The sequence below is a fragment of the Gadus macrocephalus genome, chromosome 20 (assembly GCF_031168955.1).
Source record: "Gadus macrocephalus chromosome 20, ASM3116895v1".
Lineage (NCBI taxonomy): Eukaryota > Metazoa > Chordata > Actinopteri > Gadiformes > Gadidae > Gadus > Gadus macrocephalus.
Genome location: NC_082401.1, coordinates 2,907,236 through 2,932,870, shown reverse-complemented (window position 1 = coordinate 2,932,870; position 25,635 = coordinate 2,907,236). Strand labels below are relative to the sequence as shown.

At 43.9% G+C, this 25,635-nt stretch overlaps 1 protein-coding gene across 2 annotated transcripts in view; it reads left to right on the top strand.

Annotated features, from left to right (window-relative positions):
• The window catches only part of hsf2bp (heat shock transcription factor 2 binding protein), a 110,005-nt gene that overhangs the window by 26,128 nt on the left and 58,242 nt on the right, over positions 1-25,635 (top strand). For both annotated transcript variants that reach the window (XM_060040526.1, XM_060040525.1), the window contains exon 4: positions 18,972-19,121. In XM_060040526.1, coding sequence (XP_059896509.1) covers positions 18,972-19,121 — 150 coding nt within the window. The remainder of the gene's footprint in view (positions 1-18,971; positions 19,122-25,635) is intronic.

The window sequence follows — 25,635 nt, the reverse complement described above, 5'->3', positions numbered from 1 at the left end:
TTTCATGGCATAATAATATGACTATACAACAGATGAATTAGTACTTAAACCTAAATGTTCGGTGTATTTTATTTGGCCTTTTTACTCCTTCGGGCAAAACCGAAAATTATGTTTTGGGCCATTTTCGGCCGAACATGTTCGGTGGCCGAATATTCGGTGCATCCCTAGTCTGCGGGGACGCGTCCCTCTGGTCTGAGTGGAAGCGTCCCTCTAGAGACCTGGTCTGACGGGTCACGTCCGTCTAGAGACCTGGTCTGAAGGGATGCTAGAGACCTGGTCTGAGGGGACGCGTCCCTTTAGAGACCTGGTCTGAAGGGAAACAAGAGACCTTGTCTGAGGGGACATGTCCCTCTAGAGACCTGGTCTGAAGGGAAACAAGAGCCCTTGTCTGAGGGGACATGTCCCTCTAGAGACGTGGTCTGAGGGGTCACGTCCGTCTAGAGACCTGGTCTGAAGGGACGCGTGGTCTGAGGGGACGCGTCCCTTTGGTCTGAGGGGACGCATCCCTCTGGTCTGAGGGGATACCTCCCTCTAGAGACCTGGTCTGAAGGGAAACTAGAGCCCTTGTCTGAGGGGTCATGTCCCTCTAGAGACGTGGTCTGAGGGGTCACGTCCGTCTAGAGACCTGGTCTGAAGGGACGCGTCCCTTTGGTCTGAGGGGACGCGTCACTTTGGTCTGAGGGGACGCATCCCTCTGGTCTGAGGGGATACCTCCCTCTAGAGACCTGGTCTGAAGGGAAACTAGAGACCTTGTCTGAGGGGTCATGTCCCTCTAGAGACCTCTTCTGAGGCGACACGTCATTCTGGTCTGAGGGGAGACGTCCCTCTAGAGAACTGGTCTGAGGGGACAATACCCTCTAGAGACCAGTGGCGTGTTCCAATATCCATACTTTCCATACTTACTATACTTAGTTTGAGTACATAGGGCGATCCAAATGCGATCGGGGCGAAAAGAAGTGTACTGAAAGGACTGGGATGGTGTACTCAAAACGTTAAGTGTGGATCGATCGTACACTTTTCGCACTCAACGGAAGCCATCTTAGCTACGTAGCGGAAGAGGCGGAGCCAGGCTGAGCAACCTTTGGCACATTTTCCACATAGCCTGCCTTAATGGAGTCATTTAGTCGTCTTTATAGCTTTTTTGCTTTTTTATAGCTTCTAGGTGCATAGGGTTCAACGTTCAAAGCGGGGTGTTTATATCGGGTGTCGAGCCGCAGTGGTAGTCGCGATCGTAATTTCCGGTAGGTGCACTACAGAGTATTCAATTTGGAACAAAACTGCGTATTTAGTGAGTGCGGATAGTGTACTACGTTTAAGTGTACTCATGGAAGTATGGATATCGGAACACAGCACTTGTCTGAGGGGACAGGTCCCTCTAGAGACCTGGGGTCTCATTTATAACCGTTGCGTACGCACAAAACGTGGAACATGGAACCCACAAGGCAAACGGAGCAGAGGGAGGCCCAAAAACACCTGGAGAAGGAGCACAGAGCTAGATGTGAAAAAGAAGGGACTGACGTGGAAACAGCTGGAGAGGATGGCACAAGACAGACGGGGGTGGAAACGATTCATCAATGGCCTATGTTCCGAAAGGAATACAAAGGCTTAACTAACTAACGCACCAAACGGGGCTGAAATTGTCATACGTGACATTCCAATCTATAAAAAACCCACTTAACGGGAGAATGTGCGTAGCCCTAAGCAAACTCTGACCCATGCGTACGCATGGTTTGGAGGAAAAGGAGAATTGGCGACACAGATGGTGTGGTGGTGAACTGAAGTCAGACAGAAGAATTGTAGAGTGAGAAGAACGATTATGTTTTATCATCGCCCTTCATAAATTTAATTTCAACCCGTATCATGCGTTAAATCTATGTAATCAGAATAATTTACTCCAGAAACATCTCCTTAGAATAGAAATAAAAACAAATTCTCTATAATTAATCCCGTCACGCCATAGGCTACTGTCCACTGACAGCGCGACTGCATGGAATAAAGCATCTGTCCAACATGTCTCAATAACATAATATTTTTATGTGACACTGTAAACACATAATCAAATGTCAATTAAATCCCAAGTGTGGAAAACCAAGCCACACTCCTCATCACAATCGTTGTCCGTTACTCTTGATGCTTTTCATGACAAATCGGGCATTAAAAAGGGGTTATGTTCAAGAACATTTTACGTGGGTGATTACAAACTGATTATCCAAGGTGTTCTCGGTCAGTCTTATTACCGTAACCTAGGGGTGTGACGAGATCTCGTGCCACGAGATCTCGCGAGATTAAACTCGACGATATTACCCGTCGCGTTAAAAATCCGTCTCGCGAGATTTCTGAGCTATCCAAACTTCTATTTGTGGCCTGTAGGGGCAGTAATGCACCTTTGATAAGTCTAGCCTGCCAGAACCTTACGAAGGAGAAGGAAAAGAAGAAGAGGAGGAGAAGGAGGGGAAGCAGGGGAAGCAGCCATAGGCAGCCAGAATGACGTCGGAAAATACCCGTATTACCGTCGAAGATGCCCCCGCCACTTTTAAATGATTTGTTTGGCAGCATTTTGGGTACCCGGCGGAAATTATGAATGGCAGTAGAGTGACTGATAAGACACGGACAATACCAAGTTGTCAGTGACATACTTGGTCAGACTCTGTTTGCACTATTTGCACTCTGTATTGATGGAGTAGAACTTTGATTTGGTTTTGCACATAATATTGTTTGCACTTGAAAAAAAAGAGAATTATTTAATTAAATTTATTTTACTTCAACTTTTATAAATTTTAGTTTTAGTTTCAATTTCATGAATGTTAAGAGTTATAATAAAACATTTCAAAATGCATGTGCAACTCGGTTAAATAAAAGTCTGTTGCTCCAGTCATATATTTTGTCATTGTAGTTTTTTTAAAATCTCGTCTCGTCTCGATCTCGTGAACCGAATATCGTGTCTCGTCTCGTCTCGTGAGCTGAGTGCATCGTCACACCCCTACCGTAACCCTATAAATACAGAGGTGAGCGCCGTGGTAATGCTGCACCATATGGCACTTCTGGCGGACCATGCAAATGGCAGGATTCGGAGAGAGAGGGTCTTTAGGGACCATAACGATTTATTGGTACATAAAAATGTGTACCTTTATGTCAGACCACTTCTTTTTTAATTCTGGGACTGTGCGCTCCGTGCTACTGACAGAGTTCACTGCTGCAGCAACATGTTGCCACTCACTCTGCTTTTTGTTGTTGGCGATCCCAATCCCGTGACCGCCGAACAAAACTACTTTTCGGGCCTCCACCTCACCCACAAGTGTCTCCACTTCAACCTCTGTGAAATTTCGCTTTTTTGCTTTTCTCAGTCCTTCTGCCATTGTTTCCGACAAGACATAATACTTGCATCTGAGTCTGTTTTATATGCAGATTGCATTCATGAGGTCATTTGCATTGACCATTTATGGTTAAAAAGGGTCGTGTACAGGGCGGAACGTGAAGCTGATCCCAGGTCGGATAGGAGACGTCCCTCTGGTCTGAGGGGGCACTGGAGACCTGGGTAAAGAATTGTTAGCCTAAGTGGATCGTGAAGTTCGTCACACGAGAATCAGACAGTTTTCACACTGTTTCCCAAAAGCATCACTGCGTAACGAACGCGGGAAAACACTCGTAGCTAACGAGGGCTCCAGGGGTACTTGTAGAGTGCAAAGAGCATTGTAACTTTAGCTTCAGTGGAGTCAGCAGCTGGGGATTCAGTGGTATTGGATTTTTTTTAAAATAACACCAATACCACTAAATAAGACAACACACTAAGCGCTTTGAGTGTGAGAAAAGCGCTATATAAATTGAATCTATTATTATTAAATGTACAGCTGGCGCAATTTCTCAATACCCCAACAGTGGTTACCGCCGATATATTACTCGTACACTACTGTTAGATTTAATCAGCAAAGACAGAGACATGTTAGAAGTCAACAACAACATTTATTGCATTTAAAATCACAAGACAACCCTATCAGAATCAGAATCTCTTTATTGTCAATGCAAAAAGTGCAACGAAATTGGGGTAGAGGTTCTCAAAGTAAGTGCTTTTTTAAAAAAAGTTGTTGTTTTTTTAAAACAAATGACAAAAAGGCTTCTTTTTTATGTATACCGTAATTTTCGGACTATAAGCCGCGCCTTTTTTCCCATTTTTCGATTCTGCAGTTTATATAACGGTTATGTTGTGCAGTCATGCTGCACTGCAAACATCACTGCGGTCGCCCGATCCTGCAGATTTGCACTTTACAACATCCGCAGAATCCGGCCCTTCCTCACTAGGGAAGCAGCTCAGCTTCTAGTCCAATCACTGGTCATCTCCCGCCTCGACTACTGCAACTCACTCCTGGCTGGACTTCCTGCCTCTGCGATTAAACCTTTGCAGCGCATCCAGAATGCGGCAGCGCGCCTCGTGTTCAACCTACAAAAGTTCTCCCATGTGACCCCCCTCTTCCGGGACCTCCACTGGCTCCCTGTAGTAGCTCGCATCAAATTTAAGACGATGGTACTGGCATACAAGGCAGTCGATGGAACTGCCCCTGCCTACCTCCAAGCATTGCTAAAGCCACACACCCCTGCTCGATCCCTCCGCTCGACTACCTCAGCTGGACGACTGGAACCACCATCGCTAAGAGCTAGCAAAGGTCGATCAGCAAAGTCACAACTTTTCTCGGTTTTGTGGCCTCAGTGGTGGAACGTGCTCCCTGCAGCTCTCAGGACCGCAGAGTCGCTCACTATCTTCCGAAAAGGACTCAAGACTCACCTGTTCAGAGTTCACCTCGACTCTGCATAGCCACCTTTCCTCTTCTGACCACCATTGTACACTGTATTGTAGTGTATTGTATTGTATTGTATTGTAGCACTTAACTGTGTAGCAACTGCAGCAGCTGCTATCATGTCTGTAATACGGGGAATTGATTAACCTAGTGATTGTGGTACTTGCACTTGGTTCTATGAACATCCTTTCTGTACCGACAGCGATATATTGATGCACTTCTTATGACAAATGTACTTATTGTAAGTCGCTTTGGATAAAAGCGTCTGCTAAATGCCCTAAATGTAAATGTAAATAACGGTGCGGCTAATCTATGGATTTTTACAGCTAACGGCCACTAGGGGACCTCCTAAATCTATGGATTTTATAGGTTTCAGTCCACCAACTTTAGTTTAGATAGTTTATTTCGAACATGTGCGGGTAACACAACAAAGTGAACTGAAAAAACAAAAACAAAAAACAAATCCAATGAGAATAGTGAAAACAACAATAACAATAGTCAGTATAAAAAGTAATAATGTGAACCCAACATGTCCGAAAAGGAGTAGGATGAAGCATATGCTTATTTAAACCTACCCCTTCTCCACTACTCAAGTAATAATCTAACTCCCCAAATATACATATCTAATAATACATATTTACAAACAAAGAAAATAGAAAAAAATAGTAAATAAATAGATTAAATAAACAAATACATAAGTCATTTATAATTCATGAAAACACCCGTTGTTAAAGCCCTTCTTCCTCCCTGTACCTTGTGAAAACCATATGTTTGAACCGCTTTTTAAACTGGATCAAACTGGAACTTTAACTCTATGGGCTCTATGACCGGTCCGCGGCACCACCTTTAAGCGGCGGGCTCCAGCAGGAAAAGCTGGAGGCCGGAAAAGAGTGAGACAGGTAGCGCGCAACTACCCAGAGTGGTACGAGAGACAGAACGAGAGCAAGACAGACATTACGAGAGCGAGACAGCCATCTCTTTCCCGACAATCCCCTCTGTGCACGAACACTTACATATGGTAATTAGGGCTGGCCCGAATTATTCGAATATTCAAATACTCGTTCGGAAAATTAGTATTCAAAGCTTAAATCAGTATTCGGAGCTTCGTTTTTTTTTTCACGTACGTGACGTTACCAGAGCGAGGGAGGCAAACTATAAGCGTCAGCGACACCAAGCAAAGAAGCGAGAGAGGTGGAGGAAGAATAGATATATTGTTTCCCTTTACTTTATAACACAACATTAGCGGGATCTCGGGAGGAAAAGTAATACTTAGCGAAATGCTAACCTTAGCTTAGTTGTTTGTTAACGTTCGCTGTACAGCGCCGCGCCAATCAACTGTGACTGGTTTGCTGCAGAGCGTGAGCGTCTTGGGAATACCCGGTCAATATAATGTATATAATATGGACACATAGGACAATCAATATTCGATATTTGTTATGGATTTATTGTACAAATTCCCTGAAAAGATGCACGGTCCAGGATGAATTGAAAAGCTCCCGTAAGGGCTGAGATGACAGAGGACAGCTGATTTGGAACGGAACAACAGCTGTTCGCTTTCACAGGGAAAAACTAAGGAACTTCAACTTACTTCGGCCTACTAATTAACGTTCAAAAGCTATTTTATCTTCAACAAAATATGCAGATACTGTCAAAATTGGTTCCAGGGAGTCTATAGGGATTATTAATGTTGTTTTTGATGGTGTTTTTTTATGGAACGAGTATTCGAATATTCGATCGGAAAAACCAATGAGTATTTGAAGCCTGGAAAATGGCATTTGGGCCAGCCCTAATGGTAATTAAACATTAAAACACCTGCGGCTTATAGTCCAGTGTGGCTTATATATGTACACATCATTCAATTTAGCTGCTGCGGCTTATACTCCGGTGCGCCTTACAGTGCGGAAAATACGGTATCTATATATATATATATATATGGAATGGTTAAGAATTAAAAAACAAATATATTTATAAAAAAATGACAGCCAATTTTAAAGGTCAGATTTGTATCATAATGCGCAATGATTTATGATTCTGCATTATTTAGAGAAAGCCTCTTTGTTTTTGATCTGATTGCCCTGTAGCGCCTCCCAGAGGGCAACAGTTCAAACAGGTTATGGACTGGGTGGGATGAGTCTGAGGATGCTATGAGCTCTCCTGAGGCAGTGTCTATTGTAGACATCCTCAAGAGAGAGAAGAGGACATCCAATGACTTTTTGGGCAGTTTTTATGACCCTCTGGAGCGCTTTCCTATCAGCTGCAGTGCAACTGGCAAACCACAGCGATATGCTGTAGCTTATCACAAGGCATATAATAAAATCGAATGATTCCATTGCTCTCGTGTGGGAGGTCGCTTTCGAGCTGCACTCGCTGTCACCCTCTGATTTTATTTCAACCATTGTGTTAAAAATGTCCTCAAAGTGATCAATGACAAAAGACATACGTGAATCATGCTTAGACCAGCGGGTGTCTGAGAATATCTGCAGGCGTTTTTTGTTGCGATTGTTTGCCATAAAGCACTGCAGGCGCTTCAGCAAGGCTGTGATGAAGTTCACTATTTCTTGTCTAGACAGTTACGAACGGGAAACTGCTGCGATTCATGCCTGAATGCCACACGCTTTCCTGCTTACATTGCCCGCACCATCTTATCCCTGCCCAACCATATAGGCAGGATCTAGACCAAGCTCTCCTAATCAGGTCAGCAATAGCCGTGTCAATGCCTAGCTTCTGCTTTTGAATGATAATGAATGAATGGAACGTTGTATTCTTTATGTTTACCCCAAAGATTCTAGACTAGAGAGTACGCGCCAATCAATGAAACCTCATGCGGGATCATATAAAGTCTGCTCTCTTTGCTGCGCAAAGCATGTTTTGGAAATAAGCACATTTAAGGTCCCATGGCATGCTACTTTATGGATGCTTTAATTAGATATTAGTGGGCCCCTAACACAGTATTTGAAGATGTTCCCGAAATTCAGCCGAGGTGCAGAATTACAGCCACTACGAGCCAGTCGCACATTGAGCTTTCCCCAAACGTGCCGTTTCGGTGTCTGTAGCTTTAATGCAAATGAGGAGGAGTGAGGCGGGTCAAGGAGGAGGGTGGGTGTGGCCCTGCGCAGCTTGCGGCCACGGTACCATGCGCCTGTTTACAGTGGATGTATGGCGAGGCGCATATATGTTCTGTAAATATTCTAGAACACTCCGGGTGCTCCGGCGGGAGTCCTGGAGATCTATATCTAAATAATATCATATTATGCGTAGATATTCTATATCATATAATACATATTATCACGGCCAAAAGCTGTGTGCGCCTCCAGACGATATTATGAATCACAAACGACTGCGTCGGGTTCAGCTGCTGCTGCTGCAGACGTTGTGTATACGGGCTCGGAGTCGGCACCGCGTGCATCAACAGTCATTCAAAGCAGCAGTAGTAATCACACAACCGGACGGTGTAGAAAGTCCCGTCAGTTAAAAATAGTTATGCCGTTTTTAAATCCATGTTAAAATCGGCAGGATATAGAGTTAGTTAGCTTAAAAAAAAAACTGACCAATGGTCACAAACAGTGTCAAATGTGATGTGTTCAGGTCGGCTCAGTAATATGATTGATGCGTTCAAATGCAACAGAAAAAAAATAATAATAATTGAGATTTTGGTGAAAACTTGTTTTCCCAGTAATATAAAATAGATAGTAAAGATAGAATTATGACCTGTTTAATGCCCTTAATCTTGAACTATCATCATCTTATCAGCAATTAAAGCAATATTACAAGTTCTATTTCAAGGAGTCTCGAAAATGGTATCAATAGGTTTGACCGGTTAACCATGGACATCCCTTCTATACATATTAGGGGTGTGACGATACACTCGACACGATATTGGGTTCACGAGAACGAGACGAGATTTTAAGAAAACTACAATGACAAAATATATGACTGCACCAACAGACTTTTATTTAACCAAGTCGCGCATGCATTTTGAAATGTTTTATTATAACTCTTAACATCCATGATATTGAAACTAAAACAAAAATTTATAAAAGTTAAATTAAAATAAATTAAATTAAATAATTCTCTTTTTTCAAGTGCAAACAATATTATGTGCAAAACCAAATCAAAATACCCAAAATGTACTTTGATTAAATGTATTTGTTTTCGCGGTTATTCAGCCTCTTCTTCTCCTCCGGAAAAACACGACCGCATTGCATTGTGGTATACGGGAGTAATATGTAGGCTACATCGTATGTACACTCAAATTTTGGATATTTTAAGTGCACTATATAGTGCATGAAATTAACCACTGAGAATTTGAACACCACTACAAAATGGCGAGCACCCTATATAGTACATTATATCCGTGATAGGGAACGATTTTGAACACAGCTTATGGCTGCTTTCGATGCTTCCCCTGCTTCCCCTCCTTCTCCTCTTCTTTTCCTTCTCCTTCTTTAGGTTCTGGCAGGCTAGATGTAGCAAAGGCGCATTACTGCCCCCACAGGCGACAAATAGAAGTTTGGATAAATCACAAATCTCGCGAGACCGATTTTTGACGCGACGGGTAATATCGTCGAGTTTAATCTCGCGAGATCTCGTGGCACGAGATCTCGTTACACCCCTAATACATATAGAAGTATATCATACATTGTATGTTTTTTTTTGTGTTATCCCAGTTATATTTTAATTTTTTTTTTATTATTTAATATTACTTTTAATAGTTCCGGGACGTTGGAGCAATAACATGTTGTTTTACACTTTAGTCTGCACTGTGAAATTGAATTAATGTTCAGTTTTTGAATAAAGATGCGGCAATTCCAATTTTTTTTTTTTTTTTATCCGATTCATCGATTAATCGAAAAAATAATCGACAGATTAATCGATTATTAAAATAATCGTTAGTTGCAGCCCTAGCCTAGGCCTAATCAATTGTCTTTAATATTTTTTAGCATTTATATTATTGCAGTCTATTCTTTTATTAGGCTGCTCTGCTGTTGGCCTTGATGGGGAGATATTATTTTGCTGCCACAAAATATCATTCATCTAACAACAAAGTTTCATCTAACAACACTCCTGCGTCTCCCCCTCCTACAGAACCCAATTTAGCACTGTGTCAGTGGGCAGTTACAAGCCTACGAACGTCGTTAGAGCAATGCATGCGAGTTAAAAGGAGTTTTGGGAAACGTACGGCATTGTTTTACGAATGTTCGAAATGTTGCGTTTTTTCTTGAAGAAAGTAGTCCACTCCTTGGTCGCTTTTAACTCACTTTATTTGTTAAAGTAGGCTTATTTTGGTATGGTAACTATGAAGCAAAAGGGAGGGAATTATATCTAACGCGTATTGAAAATAATATCGGGCACTACTTCGATTCCCGGGCAAAGGCCCAGGCCTCTCGGCGGGGCTTCTATTGATTCTGGCCCCTTAATCTGAATTCTGCGCTCTCATCGTCAAGTGGGCGTGGCCTATGTGAAGTGGGCGTGGCCGGTGTGATGTAATGGCTACGCCATCCTAAAGGTGCTGCCATCTCTGGCTGGAGTAGTTATTGCAGCTTATGTGTTCGATCCTGCTTCCTAGTGGCTATGTGAGGGTAATGTAGCTTGTGTGTTCGATCCTGCTTCCTAGTGGCAATGTGGGGGCAGTTTATGTGCTTAAAATACGTAACAGAAAGATGAATGTTAGTACGAGCCTGGCAGGGATTAAAATTAACGTTGTCCCGGGGCCGTAATTAATTGTCATCGGGAGGATCAATAATCTCTCTTGGGTCGACCTCAGGATGAAGAAAATTTTGTGGGCACTGACTTCATTTTTCTGTTTAAGTTTTCAACACTTTCTGCGAACCCGAACGGGTTTGCGGTCGCTGGAAAAGACTTACGTGAAAAGGTAAATGGAAAAAGGACTGAGCTTCGTTCAATTGGCTGGCGCGCTCGCATTTGTGTTGTTCAGTGAGACGCAGGGACTCCTTGCAACAATGGTGATGGCCTTTTTACACTGCCAAGCCGGTTCGGTCGCAGCGGGGCACACCCGGCGATTTCACCATCTTATTTCAAGTTTCCTGTGTAAAACCGAGGGGTTAAAATCCCCTGTTCCTCACGGCGCGGGCTTTCTTGGTTCACTGGTGAAGTCAGGGATGCGCACGGAGTCTAGACTAGAAATGCACGGATGAGCTGTAATGTCATCCGTACCCACTGCCTAATATCAATATCCACCCGAAGCAATGTCTTTTTCAACAATTGATACCCGCACCTGCCCGATCATCGGGTGACCAGACGTCCCGCTTTTGAGTTGCGTGTTCCGCGTCGGCACGCTAAAATGTCCAACCAGTATGAAATGTCCCCTGTTGTCAGCGATTTCATAGCACACATGGTCTTATTATAGCCTTATCATTAACTAAAAGACACATAGAAAGAATAAAGCATATTTCAATAATGTGTGTGAGGCAGGGTTTGAGTTATGATTAAATCTCTGTGGGGGTCTCTTTAAAAATAAATAAATATAGACACGCAAGTAAATATAGGCTATTATGACACGGCTCTTCTCAATGCCGTGGAACGCTCTGTTCACTTGCATGGGCCCTTCACAACAACGCCAGCGTCTTCGGTTGACAAGCGACGTCAACGTCTTTGGCTAACTATTTCTCTGCTGATCAACGCTGCGAATGGTAACAAATAAATTTTAAAAAGACACCGTGTGAGGTTATTTTTTCGTATGGCAAGTAGCCGCTCATTATCGAAAATAAGCCCCTTCAGGTCGATGCAAGACACTTCTGTTTTGCCTCGGAATCCAGTTCGCCCTGTCTGGGCTTATTTTCCCGATAATGACCGGCATTCTATTATCCCTTTCTTAACGTCAATATTACTCTGTATGTGGAAGGGAAAATAGCTTGATTTGTAATTAGAATATTATGCTGCTGTATTTTTAGAGACCCCCACAGATATTTGAGTTAGCTGCTTTCATGGGAGCCAGACCTCTCTCTTTGGGAGCTCAGCTCCCACTGGCTCCCACCTAACTCGAACCCTGGTGTGAGGGCATACGCAGCAGGGATGGTCGCACAGTGGAATGCTTATGGAAAACCAGCGGACGCGCACTGGGTGGAGATTAGTGATTCTCTGCCCGAGCCCGACCCGACCCATGGGTCGGGTCGGGCCGATATTTCCCACCACTATCCTCGGGCCGGGCCTTCGATCAAGCGTTTTTATTTTTATTTTTATCATTGGTTTATTGGCCTAATCTGAGGAGAAATCTATGACACAAACAGAAATATTATAGGCCTTTATTACAAGGGTCTTCTCAATGCCGTGGAACATTCCGTTCACTTGCAGTAGTCCGGTGACTTGTCAACCCCAGCGTCTTCCGTTGCTAAGCGACGTCACCGTCTTTGCGGACAAATTATTTCTCTGCTGATCAACACTACGAATACTGGTAACGAATAAATTGTAAAAAGACACACCATGTGAAGTTATTTTTTCGTTTTGGCAAGTAGCCGTGTAAAAAGCGGGATAATGTATAGAAGACACCTTCGCTGCGCGTCGGTGTACTGTTTGCCCTGTCTGGGCTTATTTTCCCGATAATGACCGGCGTTCTATACATTATCCCTTACATATATATTTAGCAGAGTAGGCCTAGTAACAAATGTGTACAAAGTGACATAATGTATTAAAAAAAATGTCGGGATGAAATCGGGCTCGGGCTCATAATTACAGTTAATGTGTCGGGTTGGGCCGGGCTCGGACAGAACGTGCACGGGCTCGGGCCGGGTCGGGCTTGATTTTCTGGGCCCGATCTAAGCTCTAGCGGAGATGTTCGCACATTTAAGGCGCAGGGAGATTATAGAAAAATATGTCAAATTTGTCAGTTTGCTGTTTTTCTGGCCAATATGTTAACCTACTTAATATTTATTTATTTCAACCGTGACCCATCGGCAATTCCTCCAAGTCGTTACTTTTTTTCACGCAATCCACCCAACCCATGGATTATCCACGGTGTCCGCGGGTATGAGCGCCAACCGCGCATCTCTAGTCTAGACCTCTTTAGAATAATTTGCATACTCCTGATTGTTTTATTTCTTTTATGAATGAAGACAGCCGCATGCAAGAATGAGTTCACGTCTGAGTGAACTCCCACAAGTGCAAAAACGCCAACATATTCTTTATATTGCTGACCACCACAAAAGCCTCATAAGGACAGTTCCTCTGCGTCTCTCTCGTAGATCGCACCATCTTTCAACGTCTTTGTTTAAGGTGACTGCATCACCTTCTCTTACATAATCAGCGGCTCAGGGATTTCACTTTCTCTCCAGTTAGAACTGCTCATGATGATATCGCTGCGTTGTCTCTGTGGAGACAGCGCAACACCTCTACCCAAACCCCCCAGCCCCCCCCGGAACAGCGGAGCGGTCGCATTTACATCAGAATGAAACCCAATAAACCGCCAATGTGTATAGGGTCTGGGAGGGTAAATTGGGGTGCTAGCTCAAGCAGGCAATTTACCTCGGGCAGTGTTAATGCGCTGATCATGCCGCGAAAAAGGCGTGAGCAGCTCCTGCTACGAGCGTGGTTTCTCCTGCATGAAACGGGTGAAGTCGGACTGGAGGTCTCGCGTAGCCAATGACACTCTGAACAGCCTCATGCAAATCTCAATGCATGACCCTCCTCTTGACGAATACAACTCACATGCAATCACTAAATGGTGGAGTACTGGCAGAAGGTCCCGTTCTGTGTCTATTCATCTTGAAGCTAAACAAATCTAGTCTGGAAATAAATATATTATTTTATCAACTTAATGTATTGTGTTTTTATTATATTATCAGTAAGTAACAACTCAAAATGTAAAAAAGATTCTTGGCAAAATTCGGGACGGTTCAAATTTTTTTTCGGGACTTTTCCGGGACGGTGGTGAAATAAGTTAATTTTAACCCCTGGAGCCTTGATCCATCGTTATCGGGAAACTGTGCCCTGGTCTGAGGGGACACGTCGCTCTGGAGGGACCAGTTAGAGAAAAAAAAAGAGGTCCAGTTAGAGAACTTCTTGAGGCAAAGGTCAAGAAGATCATAATGTCTAACTGTTTAGGGTGATACATATTTGAAGTAGCCTCGTAGTTGTATCAACCTCTGCATTGTCATTCAAATGACTTCACTACGATTTAAAAACTTTTTGACAACATGTATTGTCACGCAACATAGAACTGTACATTGAGTATATGTATGACTGCAGATATAAAATACAATTGTAAAATAAGAGAAAGTAAATTAAATATGAAAATAAAGTACTGCACTCATCACCTATATGACAATACTTCCATCAGTCAACAGCTTTTTTTGTTAACCCAAAATCAAAGCCACTCTGAGGGAAAACTCACGAGCACGTTTTTCGGCAGAGGATATGTGGCTCAGGGTCCTGGTGGACTCGTCATATTGGGCTCTGAGTCTATTTACCGTATTTTCCCCACTATAAGGCGCACTTAAAAGCCTTTAATTTTCTCAAAAAACGACAGTGCGCCTTATAATCTGGAACGCCTTATATATGGCGAACACACAAACACTTATGCCCCGTCCACACGGAGCCGAAACGGGCGAAAACGATCCGATTTCGATTTATGCGGTTCAGGGATATCTCCGTAAAAACTGAGTCATTACGAAACCGCATCGAGCTGTCGAAACGCTGTAGTAAATATTCAAGGCGCTGGTTCTCCACAGAAAAAAGTGGAGCGCATCAAGCCTGCGCGCTGTATGCAAACATTCAGTCACGAGGAGATTCAACCTTTTAAATTGAGCAGAACTACTTTTTAATGTACAGTTAGTAATTACATTTATCAAGGGGCTTTATTTAAAGCTACAAAAAGAATACAGGTAAAATAATAAATATACAATTCAATGCAACTCTGACGTACCCCAGCTGGTGGGGGGCTAATGACGTCATCGTTTGCGTTTCAGGCGTCCACACGAATCCTAACACGAAACTGCATATGTCCGGATAGACATTCAGAAATGTGCGGTTTCGGGGACCGGATTCGCCCACTCCGCCTGGACGGTCGGCCGAAACGCACAAGACTTATGCGGTTTCACCAAAAAATCTGCTTCGTGGGGACGGGGCCTTTGAACTGAAGGCGAACACACGTTCACCAAGTCGGGGAGACAGCGCCGGGCGATTTACGCCACTATTTGACAATCGATCGTGGATGCCTGGGCTGATATATCTGAGCTATCACGAAGGCAGGAATAATCACTGAACTGCCAGGCAACAGTAGCGACACTGACTCTAATTATGATGAGAGGGAGCCCGGCATGTTGGATGCCGTACTCGCCCAACTGTTCAATTCGGACCAGGGGTTGACACTAAGGTTTCAAAAGCACTTGCCCATCGGGCAAGTACAGGTCAGGTTCAACTTGCCTGAATGTGATGTTCACTTGCCCAAATTATAATCAGAATCGTGAACAGGCCTCTTTTTGCCAGGCACGCGGCCTGGTTTTGGGGGGGCTCAGAAAAATCATCCTAGCTCAGACTGAAGCTGAATGTTAGCTTCCACACATGTTGTGTTTAAAAAATAACAAACTTCTCTTGGTTTACTTATTTATCGAGCGGTCACATCGTGCCATGAAGTGATTTCAGTCCACCGTTGCAACCTATTAAAGCTATCGCCAAGTTATATGTAGACCTGCATGATTTCATGCAAATGTACTTAACTAAATGTCAGAGGTAGTAGCAAAGATATGTCTTTTTTAACTTTTACGTTTCTTGTAGCTCTAACTGAATAATCACAATCGCGTTTTTAGTAGTGTTGTCAGTCACGATACTGAATTTTCTAACTTTGACACTACCTGGAAAAATATCGATATTCTATACCAGGGGTTTTCAAAGTGTGAGAGTGAGCCCCCCCTCAGAGAATTTTTTTCAGATGAGCCCCCCCCCCCCCTCCCCATTTTTTTTTTTTCTAAATACCTGTGTTTTGAAAGCTATCTTAATTATTTTACACATTTTAAACATCTCTGATCATAAATTTAAAACATTTGAAACATATTTTAAACATATTTCTGAAACATTACAACATGCGTTTTTAAACATATTTCTTAACACAATTTGACAACTTTATCTAAGCATGTTTTAGCTTAACCTTTTTTAAATAAATTTGAACATCTTAATCTGTGTAAACCGCCAGTTTACACAGATTCATTCAGGGTCCCCGACTCTGAATTTTCAGAGTCTAATCAGATCGCCTTTTCAGTCCAGAGATTCGACTATTCGGCGGGGTTTGTTTACCGGCGTTGCTATGGTGACCTCAATTATTATAAGCAACTGAAAACGATGCCGGTTTGCAACTGAGAACTTTGAAATCACGCCTTAAAAAAATACACAAAATGGTCAAAAAGAAAATGTTCCAATCTAAAATGATATACAGATATGTGTCCAGCTGTTCTGACCTTTCTATAAATCATTAAAAAAATAAATAAAAAAAATTAAAAAAAATTAACAAAAAATCGGATAACTTGATTATGTTAATTTTCTGATCGTTTGACGCTAAAATCGTAATCGCGATCAAAATTCGATTAATCGCCCAGCCCTACTTGACACCTCTATTTAAAGTTCAGGGCAAATATATTCGAATGCACCAAGCCAAACACTCGCAAATAAACATATGGCCACTAGATTATATACACTATTATATATTTCCTAAGAATCCTTCTCTTATTCATTGGTTGAAAACACCATGTTTAGTTGCCAAATTTGGCCCAGACACTGGGTTATCGGTTTATGGTGGTGTTATTCGACCAGAATAAACTTGGTGGACAAAAATCACAAAGCTAATACTTCATTTTTGGTTGTTAAAAGAAAAGGGACGGTTTCTTCTTAAGTTGTTATTTGCGAGTTTTAGTCACAGAATGATATGGTTTGGACTGTTGGAATAAGTGGAGGCTCAGCTTTCATGTAATATATAGTTTGTGAGGGTCCAATTTTGTGAAAAAGATCGCTATTGCTGTGCATGGTTATGAAACCCAAAACCGTGTTCTTGCATATGACTTTCCTTGGTAATTTGCCTCAATCCAAAGTACTTCCAAGCTGCACTCCTCCATCACTACTCCATTTTCCTTCTACCTAAACCGTTCGCGGAGGCGCTGCACTTGCGATGCTAGCTTTGTTGGCTAACCTTTAGCTAACTCCTTCGAATCACGGCCAGAGAACGCACAGCGAGTGACAGAAGGCGGGGCTATATTCGCACTGAAGCGATGCGTGTCTGTTAACTCGCTTTCCGAGTTAACAGAAGTATTGCAAATGCTTCTATTTTGTGGAAAAAAAGGTTGTTCTGCAGTTTCAAAAAACATTTGAATAAATAGCCTCTATATTAGCATCCACCCAAAATCCACTTGCCCGTTCGGGCAACCAGAAATCCATCTCAACTTGCCCAAATATGACTTTTGGTTGCCCCGGGCAAGCGGGCAACCGTTAATGTCGAGGCCTGCGGACACTGAAGAAGAAGAATTCGATTGATTCGTGGACGGGGAATGAACTTAAAAAGTGAGCTTTACGTGTTATACGTAACTGAACAATGTTGAGTTATGCACTAACGTTTCAATTAGGTTTCTATCAGACTGTGTTTCTTATGTGTTTGCAACTGAACAAGGCTGGGAGATATTGTTAATATGCACATTAATGTTTTAACATCGTTACCATGGGAGTGAACGGAGTTGTCAGAACGCTTAATAAAGTTTGACTTTATCTGACTGTTTTGTTGACATTCCCTTTAGCCCAGCTCCGTCTAGTCGAAGCATAACGCAACCCCAGTCAAACGTTTGTCTGCAGTATCTTCTATTCTATGCGCCTTATAATCCGGTGTGCCCTATATATGAAAAAAGTTCTAAAATAGGCCATTCATTGAAGGTGCGCCTTATAATCCGGTGCGCTTTATAGTGCGGAAAATACGGTAATTTATGTGATCTGACTTCAGATTTGAGTGGGTATGTTTGTTAAAAACCCTTGTTTTGTCTCATAGTTTCACAAACTCTCTGTGATAACTGAATCTCTCTTTCTCTGTCTCCCTTGTCTGTATGTCTCCCTATCTCCGTCTCCCTCGTCTGTATCTCTCCCTTTCTCTGTCTCACTCGTCTGTATCTCCCTTTGTTTTCTCTACCTGTATCTAGGGATGCTCGATTTTGGAAAAAAATCACAATAACGATCATTTTGGTTAATATTGAAATCACGATTATTCAAAATTATTTTTGAGTTTGAAACATGATGTATTTATTCAGCATGTCTCGCCCAAAAAACACTTTGTAACTCAGAACTTGCCTTAAAAAAAATACACAAAATGGTATACACAAAAAAGAAAATGTTATGTATCTAGCTTTCTGCCCTTTCTATAAAACATTAAAAAAAAGACTATTATATTAATTTTGTGATCGTTTGACGCTAAAATCGAAATCGTGATCCAAATTCGATTAATCGCCCAGCCCTACCTGTATTGCTATGTTTCTTTTCTTTCTGCCACCTTTTCATGCGTAACTTGCCTCTTACTCGCTCATCTGTCTTCACTGAGTTTCAATGTTTACCACCTGGAATGCACAGATTTGATTGGCTGAGTAGTATCACGTGGGATGGCTTAACTCGCATGCAACTTGTCTGTGTGTTTCCTCATCCGCTAAACCACGACTGTAAAGACTAAATAAGCAGGCTGGTTAAAGTAGAAGCAGCCCGTCAGGTTTTAGATCTTAACCTGCTGTAGGTCTCGGTCAGTATGGAAAGGCTTTTCTGGGTCTGGACCCAGGCCGTGGTCTGCCTGTTACCTCTGCTCTAGAGACCTGGTCTGAGGGGACACGTCCCTCTAGAGATCTGGTTTGAGGGGTCCCTCTCGTCCAGTCCATTTGTCTTTCGCAAATGGACTGCATTTATGGTGCTTCTAACCAGTTGCCACCCAAAGCGCTTAACAATATTGCCTAATATTCACCCATTCATGCACCTGTCGCCCATTCATACACATTCACCCATTCAAGCACACATTCTCACACCGATGGAGGTGTCATCCGTGCAAGTAGACAGCCAGCTGGAGAGGAGCAGTCAGAGTGAGGCACTCACACTTAGGATGAGGCACTCACTGACGCTAGGAGGAGCCGGGGATCTAACTAGCAACCTTCTGGTTACCAGCCAACCCGCTCTACCTGTACCTAACCCTAACCCTGTTGTCCGTCTCTCACCGTCCACCAGGAGAAGCTGTTGCTGAAGGCAGAGCTCTGGGCGTGCCGGGAGCAGCTGCAGCAACAGGCTGAGTTCTGCAGAGGGCTGGGCGCGGCCTCCTGCACCGTGCTCTGGAGCGCCTCGGGGCGGGAGGATGCCGTGAGGGACATGCTGGCCGACGTGAGTTAAATACTCCATCCTCATTGGTCGCGAGGGGGCCGTGGGGGACATGCTGGCTGACTCTCGTTAAAGGTGACATATTATAATAATAATAATAATTCATTATATTTATCTAGCGCTTTTCAATGACCCAAAGACGCTTACAGTGAAGGGGATGACCTAACTCACCACCAGCCACCACCATTATGCCACCAGGTTTGAGTGTGATTAGCCATTACAAGCCGTTTTAAAAGTCTGCCTCTTCTGATATCACAAGTGGGTGTGTCCACCTAAATGTAGGACAAATAGTTGAGCAACGTTTGCTAGAGTCCACTGGGTAGGCTGGTAGACTGATTTATCCTGCACACATCTAGGTGGACACGCCCACTTGTGATGTCAGAAGAGGCAGATTTTCAAAACTGCTTGTAATGGCTAATCACTAGGGCTGTAACGATACGCGTATCAAACCGAAAATCGCGATACTCAAAGCCACGAACCTGTCTCGCGGTGTGAGAAGGCAGAAGCGCGATATGCCCTTTCTAACTCTTCGGTCAAATTGTCCGATTGAAATTTGCTAATAATTTGTCTAAATAATAGTCTGCTGACAGCGCCCCCTCCTATCGATGCCGTAAATATGTGACGAGATGCCCTCTCTGTGATCACAGCTCTCCGTGGCTACGGAGGATTGCATTTCTCCACAGCCGTCGAAGTCCTCATATGCGATATGAACGACATTTATCCAGAGTGGGCCAAGCGTGAAAAAAATTGCCTGTGTGATCCTCGCACAAAAAAATCACACAAAACTATTGTTTTGTGTGATTTGACTGGCAGTTTGTCTGCTTATAGGTCGGAATGAAGCGGCCACCGATTATTGACAGGATGGGTACTTTATTCTACCGGACTCGTTCGCTTCTTCACTAGACACACGCGCTACCGCTCGCTCTCCTCGCTCGTCCACTCACTCGCTGACGTCACTCACACACGCATACGCACACTCACTCGCTGACGTCACTCACACACGCATACGCACACTGCCATTCTCCCGCACACACATATGCTACTCGTAACACTATGCCTCGTTATTGCGACGTTCATGTTTTTCCTCATCTATTGAAAGTTAGGCTATTAAACAATGAACATGTTGCATTCTATACGGCCTGATTATGTCATTATTTAAGCTACATAGCCTAATAAGAAGCGCTAATAAGGATATTTGAATAAACCAACCAAACAGTTAAAGGGGCCCTATTATGCCTACCAGCAAAAAGCATCCTCCAACTGCAATGGCCCAGACACTGGGTTATCGGTTTATGGTGGTGTTATTCGACCAGAATAAACTTGGTGGACAAAAATCACACAAAGCATTTTTGGTTGTTAAAAGAAAAGGGACGGTTTCTTCTTAAGTTGTTATTTGCGAGTTTTAGTCACAGAATGATATGGTTTGGACTGTTGGAATAAGTGGAGGCTCAGCTATTGGACTATTAGGCGCATAGAATAGAAGATACTGCGGTCAAACGTTTGACTGGGGTTGCGTTATGCATCCACTAGATGGACCTGTGCTAATTGTATCGCTCGTCACGTCAGATATAAAACTTGAACCTTTATGACAAAAAAGTAAAACACATTTACGCAGTTCTAAACCTTCGATTTTCTAAATATCTTGCGAACGTGAATGATACTAAGTAGAGAGCATCGCACCTTCGAATCTTGTAGTGTGGCCAGTCTTCAGGCCGATTTCCTGGCTCTGTGACATGTTAAATCGTGGAGGAATATCTGAGAATCGTGTAGTCTGAACCAGCAATAAAGGGAATGTCAACAAAACAGACAAAGTCAAACTTTATTAAGCGTTCTGACAACTCTTTGTTCATTTGTAAACACGTACAAGAAAGTCTAATACCGCTAATTCAAACATTAGCATAACAGGGTAGCCGCGGGGTCTTAAAAGTCTAAAAAATGTCTTAAATTTCATGTTCCTAAATTAAGGCCTTAAAAAGTCTTAAATTGCGTTACCCAAGTCTTAATTTTTTAAAGATGGTCTTAAATTTCCTACTAGGATATGTTTTCGTAGTCAACCGGACTGTAACGCAAGGTGAAAATAGGGGGCGTTTTGCATATCTGGGTTTTGCGTAACGTCAGAGAACGTCTCATTTATTGGAGTATGCGCGAACAATACTTTGGGTTTTCGCGCCGGCAATCTCAACAAACATAATCAGTCGAGAGGAGACGCCACATCATGGGGAAGCAGGGCTCTCAAGTCTCACGCATTCGGCGTGAGACACGCAATTCGACCCATGCACACGCTCACACGCCAGAGAAATTACCAGGATAGCGCCCACCAACTTGCGCCACAGTGGAACAGGTAGGAATCAAATGGGTAATAAGGATATTTGAATAAACCAACCAAACAGTTAAAGGGGCCCTATTATGCCTACCAGCAAAAAGCATCCTCCAACTGCAATGGCCCAGACACTGGGTTATCGGTTTATGGTGGTGTTATTCGACCAGAATAAACTTGGTGGACAAAAATCACAAAGCTAATACTTCATTTTTGGTTGTTAAAAGAAAAGGGACGGTTTCTTCTTAAGTTGTTATTTGCGAGTTTTAGTCACAGAATGATATGGTTTGGACTGTTGGAATAAGTGGAGGCTCAGCTATTGGACTATTAGGCGCATAGAATAGAAGATACTGCGGTCAAACGTTTGACTGGGGTTGCGTTATGCATCCACTAGATGGACCTGTGCTAATTGTATCGCTCGTCACGTCAGATATAAAACTTGAACCTTTATGACAAAAAAGTAAAACACATTTACGCAGTTCTAAACCTTCGATTTTCTAAATATCTTGCGAACGTGAATGATACAAAGTAGAGAGCATCGCACCCTCGAATCTTGTAGTGTGGCCAGTCTTCAGGCCGATTTCCTGGCTCTGTGACATGTTAAATCGTGGAGGAATATCTGAGAATCGTGTAGTCTGAACCAGCAATAAAGGGAATGTCAACAAAACAGACAAAGTCAAACTTTATTAAGCGTTCTGACAACTCTTTGTTCATTTGTAAACACGTACAAGAAAGTCTTATACCGCTAATTCAAACATTAGCATAACAGGGTAGCCGCGGGGTCTTAAAAGTCAAAAAAATTAAAGATGAAATAAAGATGGTCTTAAATTTCCTACTAGGATATGTTTTCGTAGTCAACCGGACTGTAACGCAAGGTGAAAATAGGGGGCGTTTTGCATATCTGGGTTTTGCGTAACGTCAGAGAACGTCTCATTTATTGGAGTATGCGCGAACAATACTTTGGGTTTTCGCGCCGGCAATCTCAACAAACATAATCAGTCGAGAGGAGACGCCACATCATGGGGAAGCAGGGCTCTCAAGTCTCACGCATTCGGCGTGAGACACGCAATTCGACCCATGCACACGCTCACACGCCAGAGAAATTACCAGGATAGCGCCCACCAACTTGCGCCACAGTGGAACAGGTAGGAATCAGAAGGGTGACCAGACGTCCTCTTTTGCCCAGACATGCCCTCTTTTTGAGACACTAATAAATGTGTCCGGGCGGAATTTCAAAATCGTCCGGGATTTTAAAGCCTCATACATGTTCACATTGAATTTGCGTTGCGTTCCTCTGAGTCGGTCACAAACTACTTAAGCTACGCCCTCCCCACCTCAGTTCTGTTCGCTTTGCATTGCTGGAAGTGAGTAGGGGGAGTGGTTAAGTAGAGCCTTCAGATTGGACGGTTTGACTTTAGAGTTACCGTCATTGTATTTTTTTTTTTGTTGCCATTATTGTTTTATAGGGACAAACATTAACAAATTTCTCCTACAGGGGATTGATAAAGTTCTATCTATTGAACAGAAAGAAACACTTGGTCATACTTTACACACTTTACCACAGCATTGGCCTACTGAATGCCACAGATATATTTTAAGCATTGGACTGAATGCCACATAAATATATAATTATGTTTTTGCACGTTTGCAACGTTTAAAAGTTCAGGGAAAAGTATAGCCTCTACTGGTGTTGCTTAGGCCAATATCCTTTTGAGGCAGTGTTGTTTCCAAATATTAGATTACAAAGGAGTTAGTAAAAGAGGTCAACGAGGCAAGTGGTGGATTCATTGAAATGGTTGAGGAAATTTGAATGCTGAGAAACTACAGCAATTTGAAAAGAGTTTGTTTGTTTATATTTTATATTGTGTGTTGAAAGTTTGATATTTAAACCAAAAATACAGCTACACTTTCACACCATCACTTTGTGTATTGTTTTTTTATCTTTTATTATCATTTCTGGGTACATGGTCTTAAGAGACATCAGGCCTCTAGACTTTGAGTTAGGCCCTCAGTTTGGCTCTTTGATTGGTGAGTGCACACTTATCCTTTGGCACATTCATTAATGTATTGACATGAATGTTTCATATGTTCCAAAAAAACATGAAGAACATATGCACAACCGCGTTTTACGACTGCTTAATGGGTGCGATGTAGGTCTTAATTTTCATTGAAGTGGTCTTAAAAAAGTCTAAAAAATTTGGGTTGATCAAACCTGGGGAAACCCTGCCCTCATCCTCATCCTCATCGTCATCCGCTTATCCGGGGTCGGGTCGCGGGGGGAGCAGCTCAAGCAGGGGGCCCCAGACTTCCCTTTCCCGGGCCACATTGACCAACTCTGACGGGGGGATCCCGAGGCGTTCCCAGGCCAGTGTTGAGATATAATCTCTCCACCTAGTCCTGGGTCTTCCCCGAGGTCTCCTCCCCACTGGACGTGCCTGAAACACCTCCCAAGGAAGGCGCCCAGTGGGCATCCTTACCAGATGCCCGAACCACCTCAGCTGACTCCTTTCTAAGTAAAGGAGCAGCGGCTCTAATCCGAGTTCCTCACGGATGGCTGAGCTTCTCACCCTATCCCTAAGGGAGACGCCAGCCACCCTTCTGAGAAAACTCATCTCGGCCGCTTGTACCCGCGATCTCGTCCTTTCGGTCATCACCCAGCCCTCATGACCATAGGTGAGGATAGGAACGAAGATCGACCGGTAGATCGAGAGCTTTGCCTTGCGGCTCAGCTCTCTTTTCGTTACAACGGTGCGGTAAAGCGAACGCAATACCGCCCCCGCTGCTCCGATTCTCCGGCCAATCTCACGCTCCATAGTACCCTCACTCGCGAACAAGACCCCGAGGTACTTGAACTCCTTCACTTGGACTAAGGACTCATTTCCTACCCGGAGTAAGCAATCCACCGGTTTCCTGCTAAGAGTCATGGCCTCAGATTTAGCGGTGCTGATCCTCATCCCAGCCGATTCACACTCGGCCGCCAGCCGATCAAGTGAGTGCTGAAGGTCACAGGCCGATGATCCAATGAGGACCACATCATCTGCAAAAAGCAGTGACGAGATCCTCAGACCACCGAACTGCAACCCCTCCCCACCATGACTACGCCTCGATATCCTGTCCATGTATATCACAAACAGGATTGGTGACAAGGCGCAGCCCTGGCGGAGACCAGCAACCACTGAGAACGAAACTGACTGGCTGCCGAGAACACGAACACAGCTCTCGCTTTGGGAGTACAAAGATTGGATGGCCCTGAGGATAGACCCCCTTACCCCATACTCCCGCAGCACCTCCCACAGTTTCTCCCGGGGGACCCGGTCATACGCCTTCTCCAGATCCACAAAACACATGTAGACCGGATGGGCATACTCCCAGGCCCCCTCCAGGATCCTTGCAAGAGTGAAGAGCTGGTCCGTAGTTCCACGTCCGGGGCGAAAACCGCATTGTTCCTCTTCAATCTGAGGTTCGACGATCGGCCGAACCCTCCTTTCCAGCACCTTGGAGTAGACTTTACCAGGGAGGCTGAGAAGTGTGATACCCCGGTAATTGGCACACACTCTCTGGTCCCCCTTTTTGAACAGGGGAACCACCACCCCGGTTTGCCACTCCTTTGGCACTGTACCCGACTCCCACGCGATGTTGAATAGGCGTGTCAACCATGACAGCCCCTCAACACCCAGAGCCTTTAGCATTTCTGGCTGGATCTCATCAATCCCTGGGGCTTTGCCACTGCGGAGATGTTTGACTACCTCAGTGACCTCCACCAGGGAAATTGACGACGAAACACCATCAACCTCGAGCTCTGCCTCCAACATAGAGGGCGTGTTATTCGGATTCAGGAGTTCCTCAAAGTGTTCCTTCCAACGTCCGACGACCTCCTCAGTTGAGGTCAACAGAGTCCCGTCCTTACTGTACACAGCTTGGATGGTTCCCCGTTTCCCCCTCCTGAGGTGCCGGATAGTCTTCCAGAAACACTTTGGTGCCGACCGAAAGTCCTTCTCCATGGCCTCTCCGAACTTCTCCCACACCCGCTGCTTAGCCTCCGACACGGCAGCCGCTGCAGCCCTTCGAGCCTGTCGGTACCCTGCAACCGAGTCAGGAGTCCTCCAGGATATCATATCCCGGAAGGCCTCCTTCTTCAGTCGGACGGCTTCCCTGACCACCGGTGTCCACCACGGTGTCCGAGGGTTACCGCCCCTTGAG